Below are 21,581 nucleotides of genomic sequence, written 5' to 3' on the forward strand. Positions count from 1 at the left end.
TGGTCTGGATACAGCCAGTGGGCTGGACACTTCCCCTGAGTGGGACCTTTCATCTCCAGGGGAATATACGGAGGAGGCTGCTTCCTTTCATGCTGTGGTGAGGAAGGCAGCGAGCTTTTTGGACCTGCCTTTGCCGGTGGCAGAGGCAAAGCAGAATTTGCTGACAGAGGTATTGCATCCGGCCTCTGCTGCAGCTGAGCCTCTCTTGCCATTTAATGAGGCTTTGCTGGATCCGGTGTTGGAGGTGTGGAAGAAGCCGGTGTCTTCCTCGGCCGTTCATAGGGCTGTGGCCAGGAGGTATCGAGCTGCACCATCTGACCCTGGCTTTCTCTCTAGACACCCTACGCCGGAGAGCTTGGTGGTGCAAGCCTCCTGTTCCTCAAAGTCAGCGCCTGGTTCCTTCCCGACGGTGCCTGGAGACAGAGACTCCAAGAAACTGGATGCGCAGTCCAAGAAAATATTTTCGTCATGCAGTTTGGCGTTGAAGGCCACCAACGCCACGTGCATTCTGGGGAGGTACATCCATGCGCTGATGGATGATATTTCGTCTTCATTCACGGAGCTTCCCCAGGGTCTTTTGGATGTGGTCTCGGACGCCCAGGCTGCCGCGACCCAGATTATCCAGTCTGGGCTGGACACGACCGACTCGGTGGCCAGGGCGATGGGCACGGCTGTGGTGGCAAGAAGACAGGCCTGGCTCCGAAACTCAGGGTTCTCTGCGGATGTGCAGTCGACCCTGCTGGACCTCCCGTTTGATGGGGACAGACTGTTTGGAGCCAAGGCAGATTCAGCCTTGGAACGATTTAAGGAGAGCAGAGCCACAGCCAAATCGTTAGGACTGCAAGCTCCTTCTTTCTCTGCCTCTTCTAGAATTTTCAGGAGGTTTCGGGGATTTGGTCGTGGCTCTTATTCCTCTTCCTTTCGGGGGAGGTTCCAGCAACCCGCCTCTTCCCTCCCCTATAGGTCATTTAGAGGGAGGGGGAGGGGTGGGGTCCGTACCAGAGGAGCCTCTCAACAGCACTCTGCCTCTTCCTCGTCCTCTGGAGGGGTGCAGCAGGGGAAGCAGCCTTAGGCTTCCACCGTTTCCCACTCACTCCTCTCCTGTAGGGGGAAGATTACAGCGTTTTCTCCACAAGTGGAAGTCTATCACAATGGACACTTGGGTTCTCGGCATTGTGGGAAAAGGCTACGCCCTTCCCTTTCGGGAGTTCCCGCCCCTCATCCCGCCCGCCCATCTTATTGTTCAGAAGAACACCTCCTGTTGCTAGAACAGGAGGTTCAAGTCCTCCTTTCAAAGGGCGCGGTAGAGTTGGTCCCAGAGCAGGAAAAGGGTCGAGGTTGTTACTCAAGATACTTCCTGATTCCCAAAAAGGATGGTCAGTTGAGACCAATCCTGGATCTGAGGATCTTGAATTGGTTCCTCAAACAGGAAAAGTTCAAGATGCTGACCCTAGCACAGGTGCTTTTGGCGTTGAACAAGGAAGATTGGATGGTGTCTGTCGACTTGCAGGATGCTTACTTTCATATCCCGATACTCAAGTCGCACAGGAAGTATCTCCGGTTTGTGGTAGGGTCGCAGCACTATCAGTTTGCGGTCCTCCCGTTTGGTCTTACTTCAGCACCTCGAGTCTTCACAAAGGTGATGTCAGTGGTTGCGGCGGAGCTCAGAAGGAAGGGGATAGCAGTATTCCCTTACTTGGACGACTGGTTGATCAAAGCCAAGTCCCCGGAGCTTGTGTCGCATCATCTGCAGTCAACAACCCAGTTGTTGTTCGACCTGGGCTTTTCGGTGAACGTGCCCAAATCTCACCTGGAGCCCTCTCAGCGCCTCCTGTTCATAGGGGCAGTACTGGATACAACATTGAGTCGAGCCTTTCCTCCGCCTCAGCGGATTCAAGATATTCAGGAATTGGTTCCAATGTTTCGAAATGGAGCGGTAGTTCCAGTCCTCAAGGTCCTTCGTCTGCTCGGTCTGTTCGCCTCCTGCATTCTGTTGGTCACGCATGCTCGCTGGCACATGAGGGCTCTTCAGTGGTGCCTCCGAAGGCAGTGGTCTCAACACAAGGGAGATTTAGAAGGTACTGTCAAGATCTCCAGAGATGCTGCTGTGGAATTGAAGTGGTGGATTGCGGGCAACAATCTTTCACAGGGGAAGCCGTTCGCGCAGTCGCCACCAGTGGCCACGGTAATAACGGATGCCTCCACCCTAGGATGGGGAGCTCATCTGGGGGATCTGGAGATCAAAGGGCTTTGGTCTCCAGAGGAACAGGTGTTTCATATCAATCTGTTGGAGTTACGGGCTGTACGTTTGGCTCTCAAGGCCTTCCTCCCATCCCTTCGTGGTCAGTCGGTACAGGTCCTGACGGACAATACTACCACGATGTGGTACATAAACAAACAGGGAGGAGTAGGGTCGTACCTTCTCTGCAGAGAAGCTCTTCGGCTATGGTCCTGGGCAAAGGACCATCAGATTTGCTTGGTGGCAAATCATCTGGCCGGGGTCTTGAATGTACGTGCGGACAGTCTCAGTCGCCAATTCTCGGCAGACCACGAGTGGCGTCTCCATCCAGATCAAGTCTGTTTAATCTTCCAGATGTGGGGGTTTCCTCGGATAGATCTGTTTGCCACTCGGGAGAACGCGCATTGCCCGTTATTCTGCAGCCTCCAGTATCCGATGCAGGGAGCGTTGGGGGACGCGTTTCAGATAACCTGGTGCGACCAGTTGCTTTACGCGTTTCCCCCCATACCCTTGATTCCTCGAGTGTTGAGGAAAATTCGCCAAGACCGGGCCCAAGTCATCTTAATAGCTCCGGATTGGCCAAGGAGGGTATGGTACTCCGACCTTCTCCAACTCTCACTGTGCCCTCCGCTCCGTCTCCCTCTCAGGGCAGACCTCCTCTCGCAGTCGCAGGGGCAGGTTTTACACCCCAACCTCCAGAGTCTGCACCTACATGCTTGGAGATTGAACGGGGCAACCTGAGTTCCTTCTCTCTCCCGCCTGATGTAGTGGATGTTATCTTAGCGGCCAGGCGACACTCCACTAAATCTATCTACGCTAATAGGTGGTCTAAATTTGTTATGTGGTGTGGAGAGAGACAGATTGATCCCTTACATGCTCATCTGTCACATGTTTTGTCTTTTGCACTGTCTCTAGCGCAGAAAGGTTGTGCAGTAGCTACCATTAAGGGTTATTTGTCGGCCTTGTCAGCCTTCATTTGTCTTCCAGACCAACCATCGTTATTTAAATCCCCTATTGTTCTCAGATTCTTGAAAGGTCTTCTGAATCAATATCCTCCAAAACCATTTGTTATGCCTCAATGGGATTTGTCCTTGGTCCTGACTTTCCTTATGGGGTCCCCTTTTGAGCCTATGCATTCTTGCCCCTTAAGGTATTTGGTTATTAAAACAGTATTCCTGGTAGCTATAACATCTGCAAGGAGAGTGAGTGAGTTGCAGGCCTTATCGGTTAAACCCCCTTATATAACGTTTTATGGGGATAAGGTGGTGTTGAGGACCAAGGCTGCTTTCCTTCCGAAGGTTGTTTCACCCTTCCATTTGGCTCAGACAATCACTTTGTCCACGTTTTATCCTCCGCCTCATCCTTCAAAGGAGGAAGAAAGACTACATCGCCTGGACCCAAAAAGGGCGTTGAGCTTCTATATCGACAGAATGAAGGATATCAGGCTGGAGGATCAGCTGTTTGTCGGATACGTGGGCAAGAGGAGAGGAAAGGCAGTCCACAAGAGAACACTCTCCAGGTGGGTTGTTCTTTGCATTAAAATCTGTTACTCTTTGGCAAAGAAGGATCCGCCTGAGGGCATTAGAGCTCACTCCACCAGAGCTAAGTCGGCCTCTTCGGCCTTGGCCAGGGGTGTTCCTGTGGTCGACATCTGCAAGGCCGCAACTTGGTCGTCCCTTCACACTTTTGTGAAACATTACTGTTTGGACTCTGAGGTCAGAAGGGACGGTCATTTTGCACGGTCAGTGCTGCAGGATTTCTTGGTTTGACCATTTAGGCACCCACCGCCGGGCGTGGTACTGCTTTGGGACTCTATTCATCAGGTGAGGAATCCACAGGTAGTTGTATCCATCAGAAGAACGAGTTACTTACCTTCGGTAACGACTTTTCTGGTGGATACATTAGCTACCTGTGGATTCCTCACGGTCCCACCCGCCTCCCCGTTGCCTTTTTGGTCTCTCCAAGCAATCCTTGAGTGTGCTCCTTTTGGTCTTCAAAGTTGCAATACATTTTGCATGTATGATATTTGTATATATGTGTATATTTATATATAAATCTATATATATATTGGGTATATACATGATTCGTATGTATAAATATATTTATTTGTTTAAAAAAAAAAAAAAAAAAAGGTTATATTAAATCTACAGCTATTTTATTGCAATGTTGTGTGATTTACAATATTAAGAGATGTTGCTTTGCTCTTTCATTGCATTGGGTTATTATTATTCTCATGCACGTAAAAAATGTTGGTACTGTCATCGGCACGTCGGCGAGGACTTCTTATTGCCTGTATGACGTCAGACGGCGTCGCGTGGGCTAGAGTGACGTCCTCGTCGACGTGCAGAGACTAGTAAGAAGATTTCCGTCAAATGCTGGCGCCATGGGAGTATTCATCAGGTGAGGAATCCACAGGTAGCTAATGTATCCACCAGAAAAGTCGTTACCGAAGGTAAGTAACTCGTTCGTTGGGGGCAGAACACGTCCCCCTCCATATAGCCGCTCACCACCGCACATGCAGCAGAATACTGTTGTTTAGTCCCAACCGCTGGTTGCGCAGAGCCATCAGTATACATGACCACCTGATATTGGTCAATAGGCAACGTGCCAGCGGGAACTGGGTACTCCACTTCATATTGAAGAAATTCTTGAGTCTGCAGTTTAGGGTCAAATATGTAATCTACATCAGTGGCTGTTAAAGACGTTGCCCGTTGTATCCATCGCGGGTGTAAAGCTTTCGAATTAGGAACACTCGCTTCCGGAACAGCCTCTAAGGCTGGAATCGGGGAAACGACAATGATGCGTTGGCCCTGGGCAAGAGGTCGTTCTTTAATCACAGCCATCTGTACAGCAGTGAGAATTTTCTCAGTTTGTGCAAAACGTTGTTCTGCAGCAGAATACAAGTGAGACTTGTATGCTATCGGGACTGTCTCACCCTCATTAAAGGTGACATATGTAAACCCAACGGCACCAGGTATAACCCTGATGACCAGATGCGTTTTATTGTCCCGAGTGTGTAAATGTTTTACAGCTAAGAGATCAGATTGCAAATCTCGAAGAATATGTGTATGCTCATTCGTCCAAAATTTACTCAAAGAATTCGGGCGAATCAACTCGTATAATGGTTTTATACGTGTAGCATAATCACGAATGTAAGTTCTGCCAAAATTTAGAAACCCCAATAATGACTGGAGTTTCCGAACCGTATTAGGAGGTTGCAACTGAGCACATTTTTCCAAAAAGTGTGGCGCTAAGCTCTTGCCCTCATTAAAAATTACACTGAGGAACGCAATCTTTGATTTTTTTAAATTAAACTTGTAGCCAATTTCAGCAAATCCCACAACAATGAGCACTACCCCCCTTAAATGTTGCAGTAACTCATCGTCCGTCAGATATATATCATTAACATATGATAAATCTTCAGGGTCCAACTCGTGCAGAATTTCAGTCACACGAGCCGAAAATAGTCCTGGGCTATTCTTACATCCCTGAGGCAGATGACAAAACCTTTTTTGAGAGCCAAACGCACTAAAGCTCGTATAGTCCCTACTTTCAGGCGCTATATTTTGGCAGAAGAAACCATTCGAGATATCTAATGTTGTTTTGTATTTTTTACGCACAATATTATTAATGAGCGCTGCGCTGCGTGTATGTCCATTTAAATGTCTGTAATCTACCACTATCCTATAAGAATGGTCCAGTTTAGCTACTGGAAATAAGGGATTATTCATCGGCGAGACACAGGGTTCAATTACTCCCTGGTACTCCAATTGTGTAAGAATTTTCCTTACCAATGCCCTCGCTTCAAATTTTATAGGATATTTCGGTTGCGGCTGTGGTTCGCCCTTTATCGGAATTACATGATAAGGTGAATTCCTATCCCACCCCACATTATTTCTATATAGGGTGGGAGCCTGTGCCAGAGGCCATGTCTTACTGTAGGACTCCGCTAGTTCTCCTGGAACAAGTGGTGAGAATGAAGGTGTAATAACCTCCTCCCCAACTGGACAGTCACGAACAAAGTCAGGTGGCCAATCCTGTTCGGCCAGCAGAACGTCATACAATTTGACCACACGGTCCCAAAAGATGGCGTTTATAGTGCGCTCAACATCCCCTTCTAATTGTAAAGTTACTGTATAAACTCTATCGGGATCAGAGACACGCATATCTGCTGTTTCGACCTGTATGAAGTCATCAGTTGCTTTCACCTCCAGATGCTCTAGAAGACTCCGGCGAACTATTGTGACCTCTGCCGCGCTGTCTAACAGTGCTAACGCCCATGTCTTGTTCTTCAAGAGAACTCTCTTCTTGAGTGGCATGTCTAACTGAGACCGCCGCCACTTTCTTCTTTTTAAATTGTTGCTTTTGTTGGATCGGTTTCTCTTCTTGTTTGACTGAAACCTCCGATGAGCGTTGTGACTCCTGTCTCCGTTTCACGTACTCTGTCCTCCGCTCTGACCGCCCACCTCTCTCATTTCTCTTTTCCGAGGAGTCCTGAAAGGAACGAGATTGGCGTGTATCAGTATATTGATATCTATCAGGCGTCTTCAAATTATCCCTATTCCTGAGATTATACCTATTCTGCGGGGTCTCCGGTTACGGAGATTGTCCCCTATCTTTTTTAGGTGTCTGTTGTTTTTTCTCCCAGCACTTTTTAGTACCCTCAGGTTGCTGTTGTTTAGTAGTATCTTTACTATTCTTGCCCTGTAACTGGCGTTTTTGCGGTCTAGCCCCAAGGCTATCACGACCGATACTTGAATATGTTTCAGCTATTATTCTCGGCAGTTCCCGCTCCTGGTTACCTTGTGGGACGTCTCGAAGACGCATACGCACAGCTAGTGCCACTGCCTCCCCTTTGAGATTACTCAAAACAATAGAAGAAACCGCGGCAAAATTGCCCATCAGCTGCATCCCTAAATCTAAGGCTGGGGCAGCCCCATATTCATCCTGAATTGGTTTCAGCACTTCCGGTAGATTACCCAATGTTGGTGTACTGTGTGCTGTAGTGTAGAGCGCGGCAAACACTGTGCCCCAAGTATTACAATGGTCCACAGTAGGAACCATTCCATACGGCAAACACATCGTCAATATTCTATGTTTATCCTGAGGTCCCGTATGGGGAAATACTGCTTCCAGCATATTAATTTTTTGCGCCAGCCAAAATGGAGTTTCCTCTTGTTCTGCCGGGACTTTACCCATAACTGAGTGTACAGTGGCCGGATTGACACCCAGAACCACTGCATGTGGTTGCGCCGGAGCAGCACACGCTGGGTTTGTGTTAAGTGTCTGCATCACAAATTGAACTAAACGTCTATATGTAGCCGTTAATTCCGTATATAAGCGACGAACTTCAGCCACTGCCAATTGAGCAACCGCAGGATGTGGTGTATATGTAGCCAGTAAAGGCCAGGTAGGACCATCATTACTTAGTGGACCTAACCTAACAGGTGCTATGGTGTGGGGTAGGGCGCCATCAAGCCAATTATTATGTTCTTGATAAGATAGCGGTATCTCTAAATATGCATATGCCCTGTATTGTCCAGTGACATTAGCAAGAGTGTATTCGTGAAAAGTGTTTTTACCCCCATCAACCGCTGGGAATACAACCCAAGAATAAAAAAGCTCTGTTCTATAAGCTGCATGGACGTCCACCACAAACGTGACCGGACCCCCTTGGTTCGTTAGACCATGTGCTAACAGATGTCCCGTGAGCGGGTGTCGCATATTAAGTGCGATGTTTACTGCCTGGGGATTCGCCATTACGAAAACAGCGCTAGTTCAGAGAAGGCACACCAATATCGGGGTCTTCCTTTCAAAGTTCAAGCTTGAACAACCGACCACTAAGTAATAGGATGTACCTATCTCGTGGTGGCGGAAATCCTCAGCCCCACGGACGTCTCCGTTAACGGAACCGAGGAGTCAATATATATATGAGACCGAGAGAGTCAGCCGGACCCGAAAATTAGAGCCAGACCAATCGTTGGCGGCGCCATGTCACGTTGGCTCTCATTATCCTAAATGAGACTACTGGATTTCTAGGTAGCAGGATCGTTCACGGTGTGGGGGACTGAGTCTGACCCACTTGGAAGGACCTCTGTCACCCTAAATCCGGTTTTGCTCCGGCTAACTAGCAGTGCCTCATCTCTCCCAAGGGGAACTTCTCAGGGAAGTCGTGGTCACTCAGATCCAAACCAACTCTCTCATTTACAGTATGATCTCATATACAAATGACAAAGGCAGTTTAAGTTTTATATATTGTTTTAATAAAACGACTGCATTTTAGATATTAAGGCGTGAGCCGCAATAACCAGAACCATACAACACAGTAGGATTGAAATAGTCACGAGGAGAGTGAAACATAAGAATAACGCTATCATGGTGTTAACAATTTCTACTCTCTCTCATTTAGTTCTATTTCGAGCACAGCATGTTAAGCTTCTAACTTGCCTTTTAGATTCCCTGGGAAGACATCAACCCTCATACCTGAGCAAAGGCCTGTGATTTGGTTCAGCATCTGCAACAAGGCAGTCAGCGTCTAGTTGTGGTTCCCTGGTCGGAATCTCCCTCTCTCGTGTATTGGGACAAGGAAGTGTTTTTATAACTAACATGTCAGTGTGATCACAAAATGTCCCTACGCAAGAATGCCAAAGACTAAACTCCTACCATGTCTATCGGCAATGTACCAGACTGTATCCTTGACTGAAGCACAGAGTGAACAAGAATGTGTTATTGAGAACTTCAGTGCTGAAGTAGGCTAAACAGTGTGATATAAAAAATAAAACAAGACCGTAGAACTGGTTATTTGAAAACTAACAGTACGAAGCCGAATAAAAAGCATTTAGAGCAAAGTGCACAGAGGCTCTGAGCTGCAAGCAAAAGGAATAAAATACATCCAGGGCAAAGTGCACAAAGGCCAAAAGCCTGAAGCTAACGCGCAAAGGATACATAAAACTGACCACACTACACTAGCATAATTGTTCATAGTGGCAACTTGCATTATGAATGAAGAAGCTTATACACAACTTTGTTTCCTCTGGAGGTTGGGCTGCATGGCTTTATGGGCCTTTATTGCCAGCTTACCTAGCCTCAGAGAACTACGTGCAGTGCTGCCACCTGTATGATCTCTAACCAGCTGGCAGACATTTAAGATGCAGGAGCTACTCAGAGGCAGCCTGGAAGCAACTTGTAGCCAATGATTGACCTGTTAGAGACCCCTGGTTTAGGAATGGGAAACAACTGTAACACTTTACAACAATGTTTTTACCACACCAGTAAGTATTTTTGCCTTTACTAAATATATATATATGTGTGTGTGTGTGTGTGTATATATATAGTATATATAGCTATAGATATATACAGGGAGTGCAGAATTATTAGGCAAATTAGTATTTTGACCACATCATCCTCTTTATGCATGTTGTCTTACTCCAAGCTGTATAGGCTCGAAAGCCTACTACCAATTAAGCATATTAGGTGATGTGCATCTCTGTAATGAGAAGGGGTGTGGTCTAATGACATCAACACCCTATATCAGGTGTGCATAATTATTAGGCAACTTCCTTTCCTTTGGCAAAATGGGTCAAAAGAAGGACTTGACAGGCTCAGAAAAGTAAAAAATAGTGAGATATCTTGCAGAGGGATGCAGCACTCTTAAAATTGCAAAGCTTCTGAAGCGTGATCATCGAACAATCAAGCGTTTCATTCAAAATAGTCAACAGGGTCGCAAGAAGCGTGTGGAAAAACCAAGGCGCAAAATAACTGCCCATGAACTGAGAAAAGTCAAGCGTGCAGCTGCCACAATGCCACTTGCCACCAGTTTGGCCATATTTCAGAGCTGCAACATCACTGGAGTGCCCAAAAGCACAAGGTGTGCAATACTCAGAGACATGGCCAAGGTAAGAAAGGCTGAAAGACGACCACCACTGAACAAGACACACAAGCTGAAACGTCAAGACTGGGCCAAGAAATATCTCAAGACTGATTTTTCTAAGGTTTTATGGACTGATGAAATGAGAGTGAGTCTTGATGGGTCAGATGGATGGGCCCGTGGCTGGATTGGTAAAGGGCAGAGAGCTCCAGTCCGACTCAGACGCCAGCAAGGTGGAGGTGGAGTACTGGTTTGGGCTGGTATCATCAAAGATGAGCTTGTGGGGCCTTTTCGGGTTGAGGATGGAGTCAAGCTCAACTCCCAGTCCTACTGCCAGTTCCTGGAAGTCACCTTCTTCAAGCAGTGGTACAGGAAGAAGTCTGCATCCTTCAAGAAAAGCATGATTTTCATGCAGGACAATGCTCCATCACACGCGTCCAAGTACTCCACAGCGTGGCTGGCAAGAAAGGGTATAAAAGAAGGAAATCTAATGACATGGCCTCCTTGTTCACCTGATCTGAACCCCATTGAGAACCTGTGGTCCATCATCAAATGTGAGATTTACAAGGAGGGAAAACAGTACACCTCTCTGAACAGTGTCTGGGAGGCTGTGGTTGCTGCTGCACGCAATGTTGATGGTGAACAGATCAAAACACTGACAGAATCCATGGATGGCAGGCTTTTGAGTGTCCTTGCAAAGATAGGTGGCTATATTGGTCACTGATTTGTTTTTGTTTTGTTTTTGAATGTCAGAAATGTATATTTGTGAATGTTGAGATGTTATATTGGTTTCACTGGTAATGATAAATAATTGAAATGGGTATATATTTTTTTTTGTTAAGTTGCCTAATAATTATGCACAGTGATAGTCACCTGCACACACAGATATCCCCCTAACATAGCTAAAACTAAAAACAAACTAAAAACTACTTCCAAAAATATTCAGTTTTGATATTAATGAGTTTTTTGGGTTCATTGAGAACATGGTTGTTGTTCAATAATAAAATTAATCCTCAAAAATACAACTTGCCTAATAATTCTGCACTCCCTGTATACTTTAAAATAAAACAAAGGTTACAGGGACATTATAGTTAGGTTCAAACTTTAAACACACAAGACCATAGAAATTCAACATTTATAGTTCTACTTATCTCAAGAAACTTTAACTTTTGCCCTAGGTAACTGTAACTCGCGCCTCTGCCATGCACAGTTTTCTCATCAATAATGTCACTGCAAATGTTGCATTATGTGATTGAAGATTAATATCTGAGGTAATCATCAGTGCAAGGGGAGGGCGCGAGTCTTCGTTACGTTAAGGAACAAGTTAGTTTCTTCAGATAAATATAACAATAACTGCTGAATTTCTATGTTTTTTTCTATGGTTTTGAGGCACATGTCAATTTGTGCAAAATCTGAACCTGACTATAATGTCCCTGTCACCTTTGTGTTTTTAGTGAATGTAATTACCGTACATTACTTCAACCACTGATGCACACAGCGTTTTGTCATGCGCAGCGTGGAGGCTGGCCGCAGGGGCTGCAGCTAAGCCCCCCGCATGCAGCCAGCCCCATGCTGCACACAGCATTTGGCGTTTTGAGGTCTGTGAGTTGATGTATGTGTGGCTGTAGCGGTGTGTGGTTTTATGGGTGTGTAACGGTGTGTGCGTATTAGTGGGTGTTTGAGTGTGCATGTTAGTGGCTGTGCGGGTCTGAGAATGGTTTTGTGGGTGTGCGAGTGGGTCTGTGAGTGGTTTTGTGGGTCTATGAGTGGGGGTCTGTGAGATGGTGTGTGAGTGGTTGTGTAAGTGGGTGTGTGTGAGTGGCTGTATGGGTCTGTGAGTGGGTGTGCGAGTAGTTTTGTTGGTCTGAGTGGGTGTGCAAGTGGTTTGGAATGACTGAGTGGGCGCATGAGTGGCTGTGTGAGAATTGGTGTGCGAGTGGGGGTATATTTATTTAAATGGGGTCTGGATGTGCATAGTTAGTGTGGATTCCTTGGGGTGGCCGTGCTGAACGCTGTGAAGGATCCGCAAATTCTTGCATGCCTCCAACCCAAAAGAAATGCAATTTGGGGCAATTTCTTGCCCATTAAGGGCACCACTGAGACTCCACCATTACTTTTATGGGATACCTCTATCCTGACCCCTTAAATCCTATTTATTATTTATTGACCCCTCCTTCCCGTGAAACGTGTCTCAATTAACAAAATGGCGGACACAACTTTTCTCTCACATTGCGGCCAGACAGTCGTGACATTGCTATTGGCATGTGGATCTGCAAATCTGTGAACCTAGATTTACATAAATCTTTTTTCCTTAATAACTCCAAAACTAATGTAATTCCATTCGGCGTTTTGCTGTAGTCATATTTAAAATCCTTCTGGGAAATTGCATGAGTAAAACATGTTTTGGAACCCCCCATTTTTCTTGGCCCCCGCTTCACGAGCCGCCCTGAAAGTTTCCAAACAGCAGCTGAAGAAAGTGGCAAACTAGTTATGAAAGTTTGTGAATATCAGTCAAACGGCGTCAACGTTATTATCAAAACAAAAAACAATTTTCCTATAAAAACTAGGTCAGAACTATCACTACCTACTGGCAATCGCCAATAGTAAGTATGTAAGTGTATGTGTGTGTGTGTATATATATATATAACGACTCTCCGAACTTTCTCAGCATTCCGTGATCTGTTTGCAGTTCAGTGTTGATTGTGCAGAGTAATCATTCAGAGAGCGCTGAAATGCATTGTCGATTACTCTGCACAATAAACATTGATTTCAATCAGCTCACAGACTGCTAAGACTTTTTCTGATTGTTGGGAGAGTTGCTTTGGTGATCTGGAAAAATGTGCAGCGTAGTGTTTCAAGCGGCATTGCCGGTGGTTTACGTCGTGGTGGATTTGATATATCTCTTCAAGCTGCAGATTCCTTACCTATGAATTATCCCCAGGTGTTGCACTGGATCCGGAAGCCCTTCAGGCAATGGTACTAATGTTTCAGTCTCTATCCTGGATTTCTGTGAGAATGACTCTGAGGCTGCTGGGTCTCATAGCTTTCTGCATCCTGCTGGTGACACATGCCAGTTGGCATATGCAGGCTCTGCAGGGGCAGATATAAAGTTCCAACAAAGTCCAGATCTCGTAGGTAATACCAATGATATTCAGTGATGGTTAACGAACCGCGATTGGGTCTGAGACAGATCATTGTCCCTTCCCCAACCAGATGTGACAGTACTGACAGATGCCTAACTCCTGGGATGGAGCGGCCATCTAGGAGAGATGGAGAGCAGAGGAATCTGGTCTCTGGTGGAAGCGGAACTCTACGTCAGCATGCTAGACCTCTGAGGGATCCAACTGACATTGAAAACCTTTCTTCCTTCCATGAAGGAAAAGACCAACATTTGGTACTGCAACTAACATGACCGTTGGGGCTGTGGACCCTTTGTGAAGAAGCTTTGCATCTCTCTGGATGTGGCTGGAACAGCAAGGCATATCTCCGGTGATTCATCATCTATCGTGCTGTCTGAGAGCCAGAGCAGACAAACCCAACTGGTCATGAATGTCATGTCCACCCAGATGTGACGCAAGTTCCCTTTCAGCAGTGGGGAAAGCCTTGGTTAGATCTGTTTGCCTCTGCAGAGAAAGTGCAATGTCAGCAGTTTTGAGGGCTGGAGTTTCCAAGGCAGTTCTTGCTTGGGGACGCTTGTGGCCTTGCGTGGAATTTTGTCCTCCTGTATGCCATTCCACCCGTAACACTCCTGACCAGAGCTTTCAAGAAGATAAGGAATTACTGAGCCACAAATCCGCAGCATTTCTTTTTAGGGGGGGGAGTTGCACTATTTTTAAAAACGCCCCCCCTCTCCTCAGGTCGTTATGGCCCCCGGGGACCCCATCCCCCAGTCCATGAAGTGTTTTTACGGGGAGAAGGGCAGTGGCCCCCTTCTCCAGGTTGTTTTTGTCCCCGGAGACACCATCCCCTGGGGTCGCTAAACTTATTAAAAGGGAGGTGGCTGGTAGTCCCCCCTCCCAGAACCATTCATGGCTCGGGTGACCCCATGCTCCAAAGTCGGCTTATATGCTATGCCCCAGGCAGTCCACTCCCAGGACTCAGCAGTTTTCCTGCCTGCAGCCACACGGGCAGGGAAACGTGTTTACTCCCGCCTGGTGGGAGCATTTTTGAAACTCCTGCCAAACTGGAGCAAACACCAAGTCTACTCCCAGCGGGAGGAAGCTTAAAAAAAATTCCCGCAAGCTTGAACAGACTTTGATCTTTTTCACTGCGAGCACTAGTGTGGGAAGGGCAGCAGATCGAGATGTTGCATCAAGCTGGAAGGGGCAACATAAATAGCTGCTCCTTGTGGGCGGGAGCAATGCTGGCTCCTGCAGCATGCAGGGGCTCCAGTAGCCCTGGGGTTCCCCACAGCAGCCCCAATTGTATGCTTGGTGGGGATGGGGTCCCCACTGCCTAATTAGGCTCAGTGAGGGTATCTATGTGCCTCCCTCCCCTCCAAAATAGATATGGCCCAGAGACTTATGAGGCTTGGGTAGGAAGGGCAATATGGGCCCTCTCACTCTAATGGATGAGGTCCTAAGAGCCTAATAAGGCTCAGGGAGGGAAGAGACTTGTCCCCCCTCCCCTTTAAAGTACATAAGGCCTTGTTAGATGGGGTCCGGAGGGTCTAATGGGGCGTGTGGAGGTGGGCCTGGCAACCTCCTCCCCTTTAAAAAAAAAAGAAAAGAAAAAGAAAACAGCATTGGGGGTGGGGTCACCAGGGCTGAATAAGGCTCAGGAAGGGGGCCAAGTGCCCCTCCTCCCCTTTAGCATACATAGGATACATAGGGCCCTGGATGCCCCTCCCTTTTTTTGTTATATTTTACCCTGGGAGATGTAGTCCCCGGGACCCAAGACAGCTCCAGGAAGGGGACCCACATGCTCCCTCCCCTGTTTAATTTTATTTGGCCCTGGGGGTTGGGGGTTCTCTGTGCCCAAAGGCCAATTCTACATTGTGTGCTAAAGTCACAAATATACAACCCCCCCCCCCTTTTACGGCGGAAGGACAAAGGCCATGCGCATCATAAGATTGACTGCATGCAGGGATGGCTGGCTGCAGGCCAGGCCCTTGCCAACCCCCTGCCGTGCACAACCGAAGGCCCTGCGCAATGGGGCGTTGGCTGCCTTCCAGCCGGTTGACCACAATGCTTGTGGCCAATCCTCTTCCGTGCACAACCAAATGCTGTGCACAGTGTGGGGTTGGCTGCCTGTGGGGTGTTGGCCACAGTCCAGTCCCTTTGGCAAACCATCTGTCATGCATGGCTGAAGGTCCTGTGAAGCATGGGTCTTGCTTCTTTTGGGGTGGAGAGGGGTTGCCCACAGGTCCTGGCCTGCAGTCAGGCTTTTTAGCCAACCTCCCTCTGAGTATGGCCAAAGGACCTACACAGTGTGGGGTTGGCTGCATGTGGGGGTTTGGCCACATGCAGGGAGTGTTTTCACATTTTAGCTCCCATAGTCCTTTTTGCTCATACCTATAGTTCATCAAGCATGTCATGAAAGTAAATGCTTGCTTTGCTTTGTTTGGAGTAAAACTTTTTAGTAGTTTTTGAGTTACTAAGGTTAAAAAAAAAAAAAAAATTGTTGAGGGGGCATTAAGGGGTTAGCACTTTTTAATATCACTCATCCAATTAAAATAAAGCAAAAAGTGATACAATTGGATGAGTCAGCCATTTTTCTTGTCACCCCTTTTGGTACATTAGTTCCAAAGGGAGAACCATGTTAAAAAGAGATCAGATTGGCTGCCACAAGAGAATAATTTATTTTGCAGCAACCATTTCAGGGTGAAAGCCACAGTCTCTGTGTCCTGTGTCTTGGGGTACCAAGGTAGACACACACCGATTCCCAGGCCATAGTGGGGGAGACCCTGAGGGCTCACCTATTATTTTTGGAATTTTAAAGAAAAGGCCAAAAAAAGATGTGGGATTTTGCAAGTCCATTTTCTGACTCTCGAATCCTGACACAGTCTTTGGCTGCCATTTAAGCTGTCTGGGATTTGGGATTCATAAAAAAAACAGATTTGTGATGCGAGGCAAGCTTCAGACCCTGAAACGGCTGAATCCCTTGCTTCCCTGATGGTTAATCACTGTAAGATTTCCCTGTGCCCAAGATAGCGAATGCTTTAAATACATTGGGTCCTGTCGGATGGGATCCCTGTGGCTGAATACCGCTTGAGGAGAAGGGCTGCGTACCACCCTCCCCTAAATTATTATATTGGAACCCAGTGGATGGTGTCCCCGGGCCTGAAAACGACCTGGTAGTGGGGGGCATGCACACCCTTCTTCTTAATAAATGGATTTGGCCCCAGGAGATTGGGTCCTCGGGCTGAAAACTGCTTGTAAAATGGGTAAATATGCCTGCTGCAAAGAATGTGTACCATGCAGATCACTGAACTGTATTTTATGTGGCTAGCTCAGTGGGTTACTGCTTTTGTCACAGAGATGCTACTTTCAGTTCATAATTTACAATTCCAATACGGGACAGTCACCTATGAACTGTCATCAAAGAGCTGCATGCAGACTGCATTGTATAGGTTAGAACATAATGTCTTTCATTATCCTAATGTTGCTAAAAAAAAAGTTTGTTTCGACAGAAATACATTCTTAGTAACCCAAACCACTGCAGTATGTTTTAAATCCAGGATTTGTGCTACTCCAGACCAAACACGTTTGAAATATACTGTTTACTAGTATTGATGGTGCGATTCCTACACCTTGTAATCCTCATTGTTTTATGATACACTTCCTTTAGACTGATTTACACACGTATGATTTCATTTTCTCTGGATAATATGTGTGATTTGACACCATAAACTGGTATGAGTAGCACTATAAAACAAATGAAATGCATGTGAAAGAGGGGCTATGGAGAGATGAAGGTCACTGTTGGATGGTGGTAGTAAGGGAATCTTTGGAGGACGAAGTCGTTGGAGGGGCTGCAAAAAGCATTTTTTCGTACAGGCCGTCACCATTGGCAAAGCCAGCCCTGCTTCAGGCAACGATCCCTGCGAAAGGATCAAAAGTAGCAATGAATCTCAGGCAGTGACGTAACAAAGCCACCCCCAACCCCCCTGGTGCGGGGGCCCTCCGAACCCCTGGGCCCCCTTGAACACAGGACCCTGACCTGAGAGAGTACAGAGGGGGGCCTCCATGTTCTTCGTAGGGGTGGCCCTTACGCCACTGATCTCAGGCTCTCAGTACAATAGTCTAGAGCACAAAGGTGCAAGTTGCATCTCTTTAAATGAATAATACATCAGTTTGCACTGCTGTGATTTTAGTGTCAGTTCACCATACTGGAACGCTAATGGGTTTGTATGCACCTCCCATGTACCTGCTGGTACTTATGATGTGGACGTTGCCCTTTCACAAATTTTAGTTGCATCGGGTGTTTTTGTAGCCTCCATTTTACACCTTTGTGTTAGTAACCACTCGAGTAGAGGCGTCATTGTTACATCAGCCAGGAAAAATGATGACATGGTGGCCCGGGTGCCTTCGCGCACTATCAGCATCGTTGTGATTAATAGAGGTTTGGTCTTTTTTTTTAACCTCTGTTTGAACTTGATGACCAAGAAGTAGTCTACTTTCAAATCATAAGTGTTTGATTTCTTAGCACACTAAATGGCTATGTTATGACTAACCGCAGTATTTTGACTAGTGTCTGTACCTCTTTTAATATTCCCTAGATGTACAGCTTTTCACTTCATATACACTGCTTTGCTGTGTAGTTATAATTTATGACAAACTCATTTTATTCAGGTCTGTTAGTATGTCTTTAAACGGTACATCATTTCCAATACAGGTGCGCCTCTGGCATCTTGTTAGACTCATTTTCCTTGATTGCCCAGATGAAATTTGCTTCATTAAACCTATTTTAGAGGGCTGTACTTTCTCAATTGTACATACAGCAGTCCTGCTCATTTTTACCCATGGTCTGTTTTCTTTGTTCCAAGGACATGGCCATCATTAATGAGGATTCCTTGACAATGTTCCATCGTTGTGGCATCATGGCCCTGGTTGCAGCTTACCTCAACTTCTTAAGTCAGATGATATCGGTTCCAGCTTTCTGCCAACATGTTAGCAAGGTACTGTGCAGTGAGTCATGCAAGTATTGTCTGGTGATGGGAAAACTAGGTGACTGATAGCAAGGGACTTGATAATTGCCTTCTTATGTCCTAGGGCAAAGCACTTGATTTCTACATACATTTGGACTCTAAGAGAACGCTTTTCCTTTGTGCCAAGATGTATACTTTTGTAGTTTATTGGTACATTTTATTTATCCATTTCCACACTCCAAAGGGTACATAGAGCGTGTTTGAGTTTTGTTAAGTAGTGAATCTGTCATTAATATATTAAGTTTCTTTTGCGTAATGTAGATACACAGTTTTGTATGAACCTTTTTTCGGACTTTTCTCCACACTGCACAGCGGTTGTCTGGTAAGAGGGGAGGGGGGGATATGTCACCAGGAAAACAACCCACAAACATTTCCCTGCATGACAGGACACCAAAGGTTTCAAACGGAGAAGGAAAAAAGAACCTTCAAAACTTGGGAAAAATTGTATGTACGTTATTGACGCCTGTGTATCACTTTCAACTATTGTTATGTCGCCAACCGTTTCCTTCATCTGCTGTGTTATATTAATGATTTTATGAAGTACATCAGGTGCCCCAGTGATGTCCTGGCGCTTGAAATACCACTGAAGGAAAACGTGACAAATGGACCTCAATTTAAGAGTTAAAAAGCCATGGCTGTAATGACTTCCTGAAGGTAAAATAAATTAACTACGGCCTTGGATATAGCCCCGCTGCCAAGGGCTATACCAGTTGTTATAAGTCCTGAACCTGAGTTGTAGAATCCAGCTGCTGCTAGGGCCTATAAAGAGGGAGAGGACCTTTAACAACTAGCATAGCCCAAAGCAAGAGCTCCATAAGTCTAATAAGACTTTACGCCTACTGAGGGTAGAATGCTCTACATGTAAAATGGAGAAGCAGAAAGAAAAACATTGGCATGTGGGGCAGAAGGCTTACACCAGCCATAATAAGCCCTGAAGCACTTAGATGTCTTCAGTGGAAGTCCCAACTTTTCAGTGTTCTAATGGGGGTGGTAGAGCATTTCATTCCTTGAAGACCCGAGCAAAGAAAGAACAGCTTCTAAGTTTCACTTTATTAGAACAGGAATCATTCAGCGTGCTTGAGTACATACTCGGGGATGCCTGTTGGGGGTATTTAGTTCTACTTTGATTAAAATTAATGCTGGCCCTTGATGATAAAAACCATGTGTAGGAAGTTGACTCTGTATGCACTATTTCAAAGTAAGGAATAGTATTCACAGAGTCCCAGGGTTCCCCTTAGAGGTAAGATAGTGGCAAAAAGAGATAATACTAATGCTCTATTTTGTGGTAGTGTGGTCGAGCAGTAGGCTTATCAAAGGAGTAGTGTTAAGCATTTGTTGTACATACACACAGGCAATAAATGAGGAACACACACTCAGAGACAATTCCAGGCCAATAGGTTTTTGTATAGAAAAATATCTTTTCTTAGTTTATTTTAAGAACCACAGGTTCAAATTCTACATGTAATACTTTGCATGAAAGGTATTGCAGGTAAGTACTTTAGGAACTTTGAATAATCACAATAGCATACATACTTTTCAAATAAAACACATATAGCTATTTTAAAACTAGACAGTGCAATTTTCACAGTTCCTAGGGGAGGTAAGTAATTGTTAGTTCTTGCAGGTAAGTAAACCACCTACGGGGTTCAAGTTTCGGTCCAAGGTAGCCCACCGTTGGGGGTTCAGAGCAACCCCAAAGTTACCACACCAGCAGCTCAGGGCCGGTCAGGTGCAGAATTCAAAGTGGTGCCCAAAACGCATAGGCTTCAATGGAGAAGGGGGTGCCCCGGTTCCAGTCTGCCAGCAGGTAAGTACCCGCGTCTTCAGAGGGCAGACCAGGGGGGTTTTGTAGGGCACCGGGGGGGGGACACAAGTTAGCACAGAAAGTACACCCTCAGCAGCTCGGGGGCGGCCGGGTGCAGTGTGCAAACACACATCGGGTTTTCAATTGGAATCAATGGGAGACCAAGGGGTCTCTTCAGCGATGCAGGCAGGCAAGGGGGGGGCTCCTCAGGGCAGCCACCACCTGGGCAAGGGAGAGGGCCTCCTGGGGGTCACTCCTGCACTGGAGTTCCGATCCTTTAGGTCCTGGGGGCTGCGGGTGCAGGGTCTTTTCCAGGCGTCGGGATCTGGGAGTCAGGCAGTCGCGGTCAAGGGGAGCCTCGGGATTCCCTCTGCAGGCGTCGCTGTGGGGCTCAGGGGGGACAACTTTGGTTACTCACAGTCTCGGAGTCGCCGGGGAGTCCTCCCTGAAGTGTTGTTTCTCCACCAGTCGAGTCGGGGTCGCCGGGTGCAGGGTTGCAAGTCTCACGCTTCTGGCGGGAAACGCTGTTGTCTTTAAGTTGCTCCTTTGGAAACAAAGTTGCAGTCTTGGGTGAACAGGGCCGCTGTTATCGGGAGTTTCTTGGTCCTTTTAGAGCAGGGCAGTCCTCTGAGGATTCAGAGGTCGCTGGTCCTGGGGAAAGCGTCGCTGGAGCAGTTTTCTTCCGAAGGGGGAGACAGGCCGGTAGAGCTGGGGCCAAGGCAGTTGGTGTCTCCGTCTTCTCTGCAGGGTTTTTCAGCTCAGCAGTCCTCTTCTTCTTAGGTTGCAGGAATCTGAGTTCCTAGGTTCTGGGGAGCCCCTAAATACTGAATTTAGGGGTGTGTTTAGGTCTGGGAGGGCAGTAGCCAATGGCTACTGTCCTTGAGGGTGGCTACACCCTCTTTGTACCTCCTCCCTGAGGGGAGGGGGGCACATCCCTATTCCTATTGGGGGAATCCTCCTAAATCAAGTTGGAGGATTTCTCAAAATCAGAGTAACCTCAGCTCAGGACACCTTAGGGGCTGTCCTGACTGGCCAGTGACTCCTCCTTGTTTTCCTCATTATCTCTCCTGGAATTGCCGCCAAAAGTGGGGGCTGTGTCCAGGGGGCGGGCATCTCCACTAGCTGGAGTGCCCTGGGGCATTGTAACACGAAGTTTGAGCCTTTGAAGCTCACTGCTAGGTGTTACAGTTCCTGCAGGGTGGAGTTGTGAAGCACCTCCACCCAGAGCAGGCTTTGTTTCTGTCCTCAGAGAGCACAAAGGCTCTCACCCCATGGGGTCAGAAACTCGTCTCTCAGCAGCAGGCTGGCACAGACCAGTCAGTCCTGCACTGAACAATTAGGTAAAATACAGGGGGTATCTCTAAGATGCCCTCTGTGTGCATTGTTTAATAAATCCAACACTGGTATCAGTGTGGGTTTATTATTCTGAGAAGTTTGATACCAAACTTCCCAGTATTCAGTGTAGCCATTATGGAGCTGTGGAGTTCGTTTTTGACAGACTCCCAGGCCATATACTCTTATG

General features: G+C 46.8%; 1 protein-coding gene across 2 annotated transcripts in view; it reads left to right on the plus strand.

Annotated features, from left to right (window-relative positions):
* Nucleotides 1-21,581, plus strand: part of EFR3A (EFR3 homolog A) — a 1,082,041-nt gene that overhangs the window by 848,743 nt on the left and 211,717 nt on the right. For both annotated transcript variants that reach the window (XM_069220764.1, XM_069220765.1), the window contains exon 17: nucleotides 18,094-18,225. In XM_069220764.1, the coding sequence (XP_069076865.1) occupies nucleotides 18,094-18,225 (132 nt within the window). The remainder of the gene's footprint in view (nucleotides 1-18,093; nucleotides 18,226-21,581) is intronic.

The sequence above is a fragment of the Pleurodeles waltl genome, chromosome 2_2 (assembly GCF_031143425.1).
Source record: "Pleurodeles waltl isolate 20211129_DDA chromosome 2_2, aPleWal1.hap1.20221129, whole genome shotgun sequence".
Classification (NCBI taxonomy): Eukaryota; Metazoa; Chordata; class Amphibia; order Caudata; family Salamandridae; genus Pleurodeles; species Pleurodeles waltl.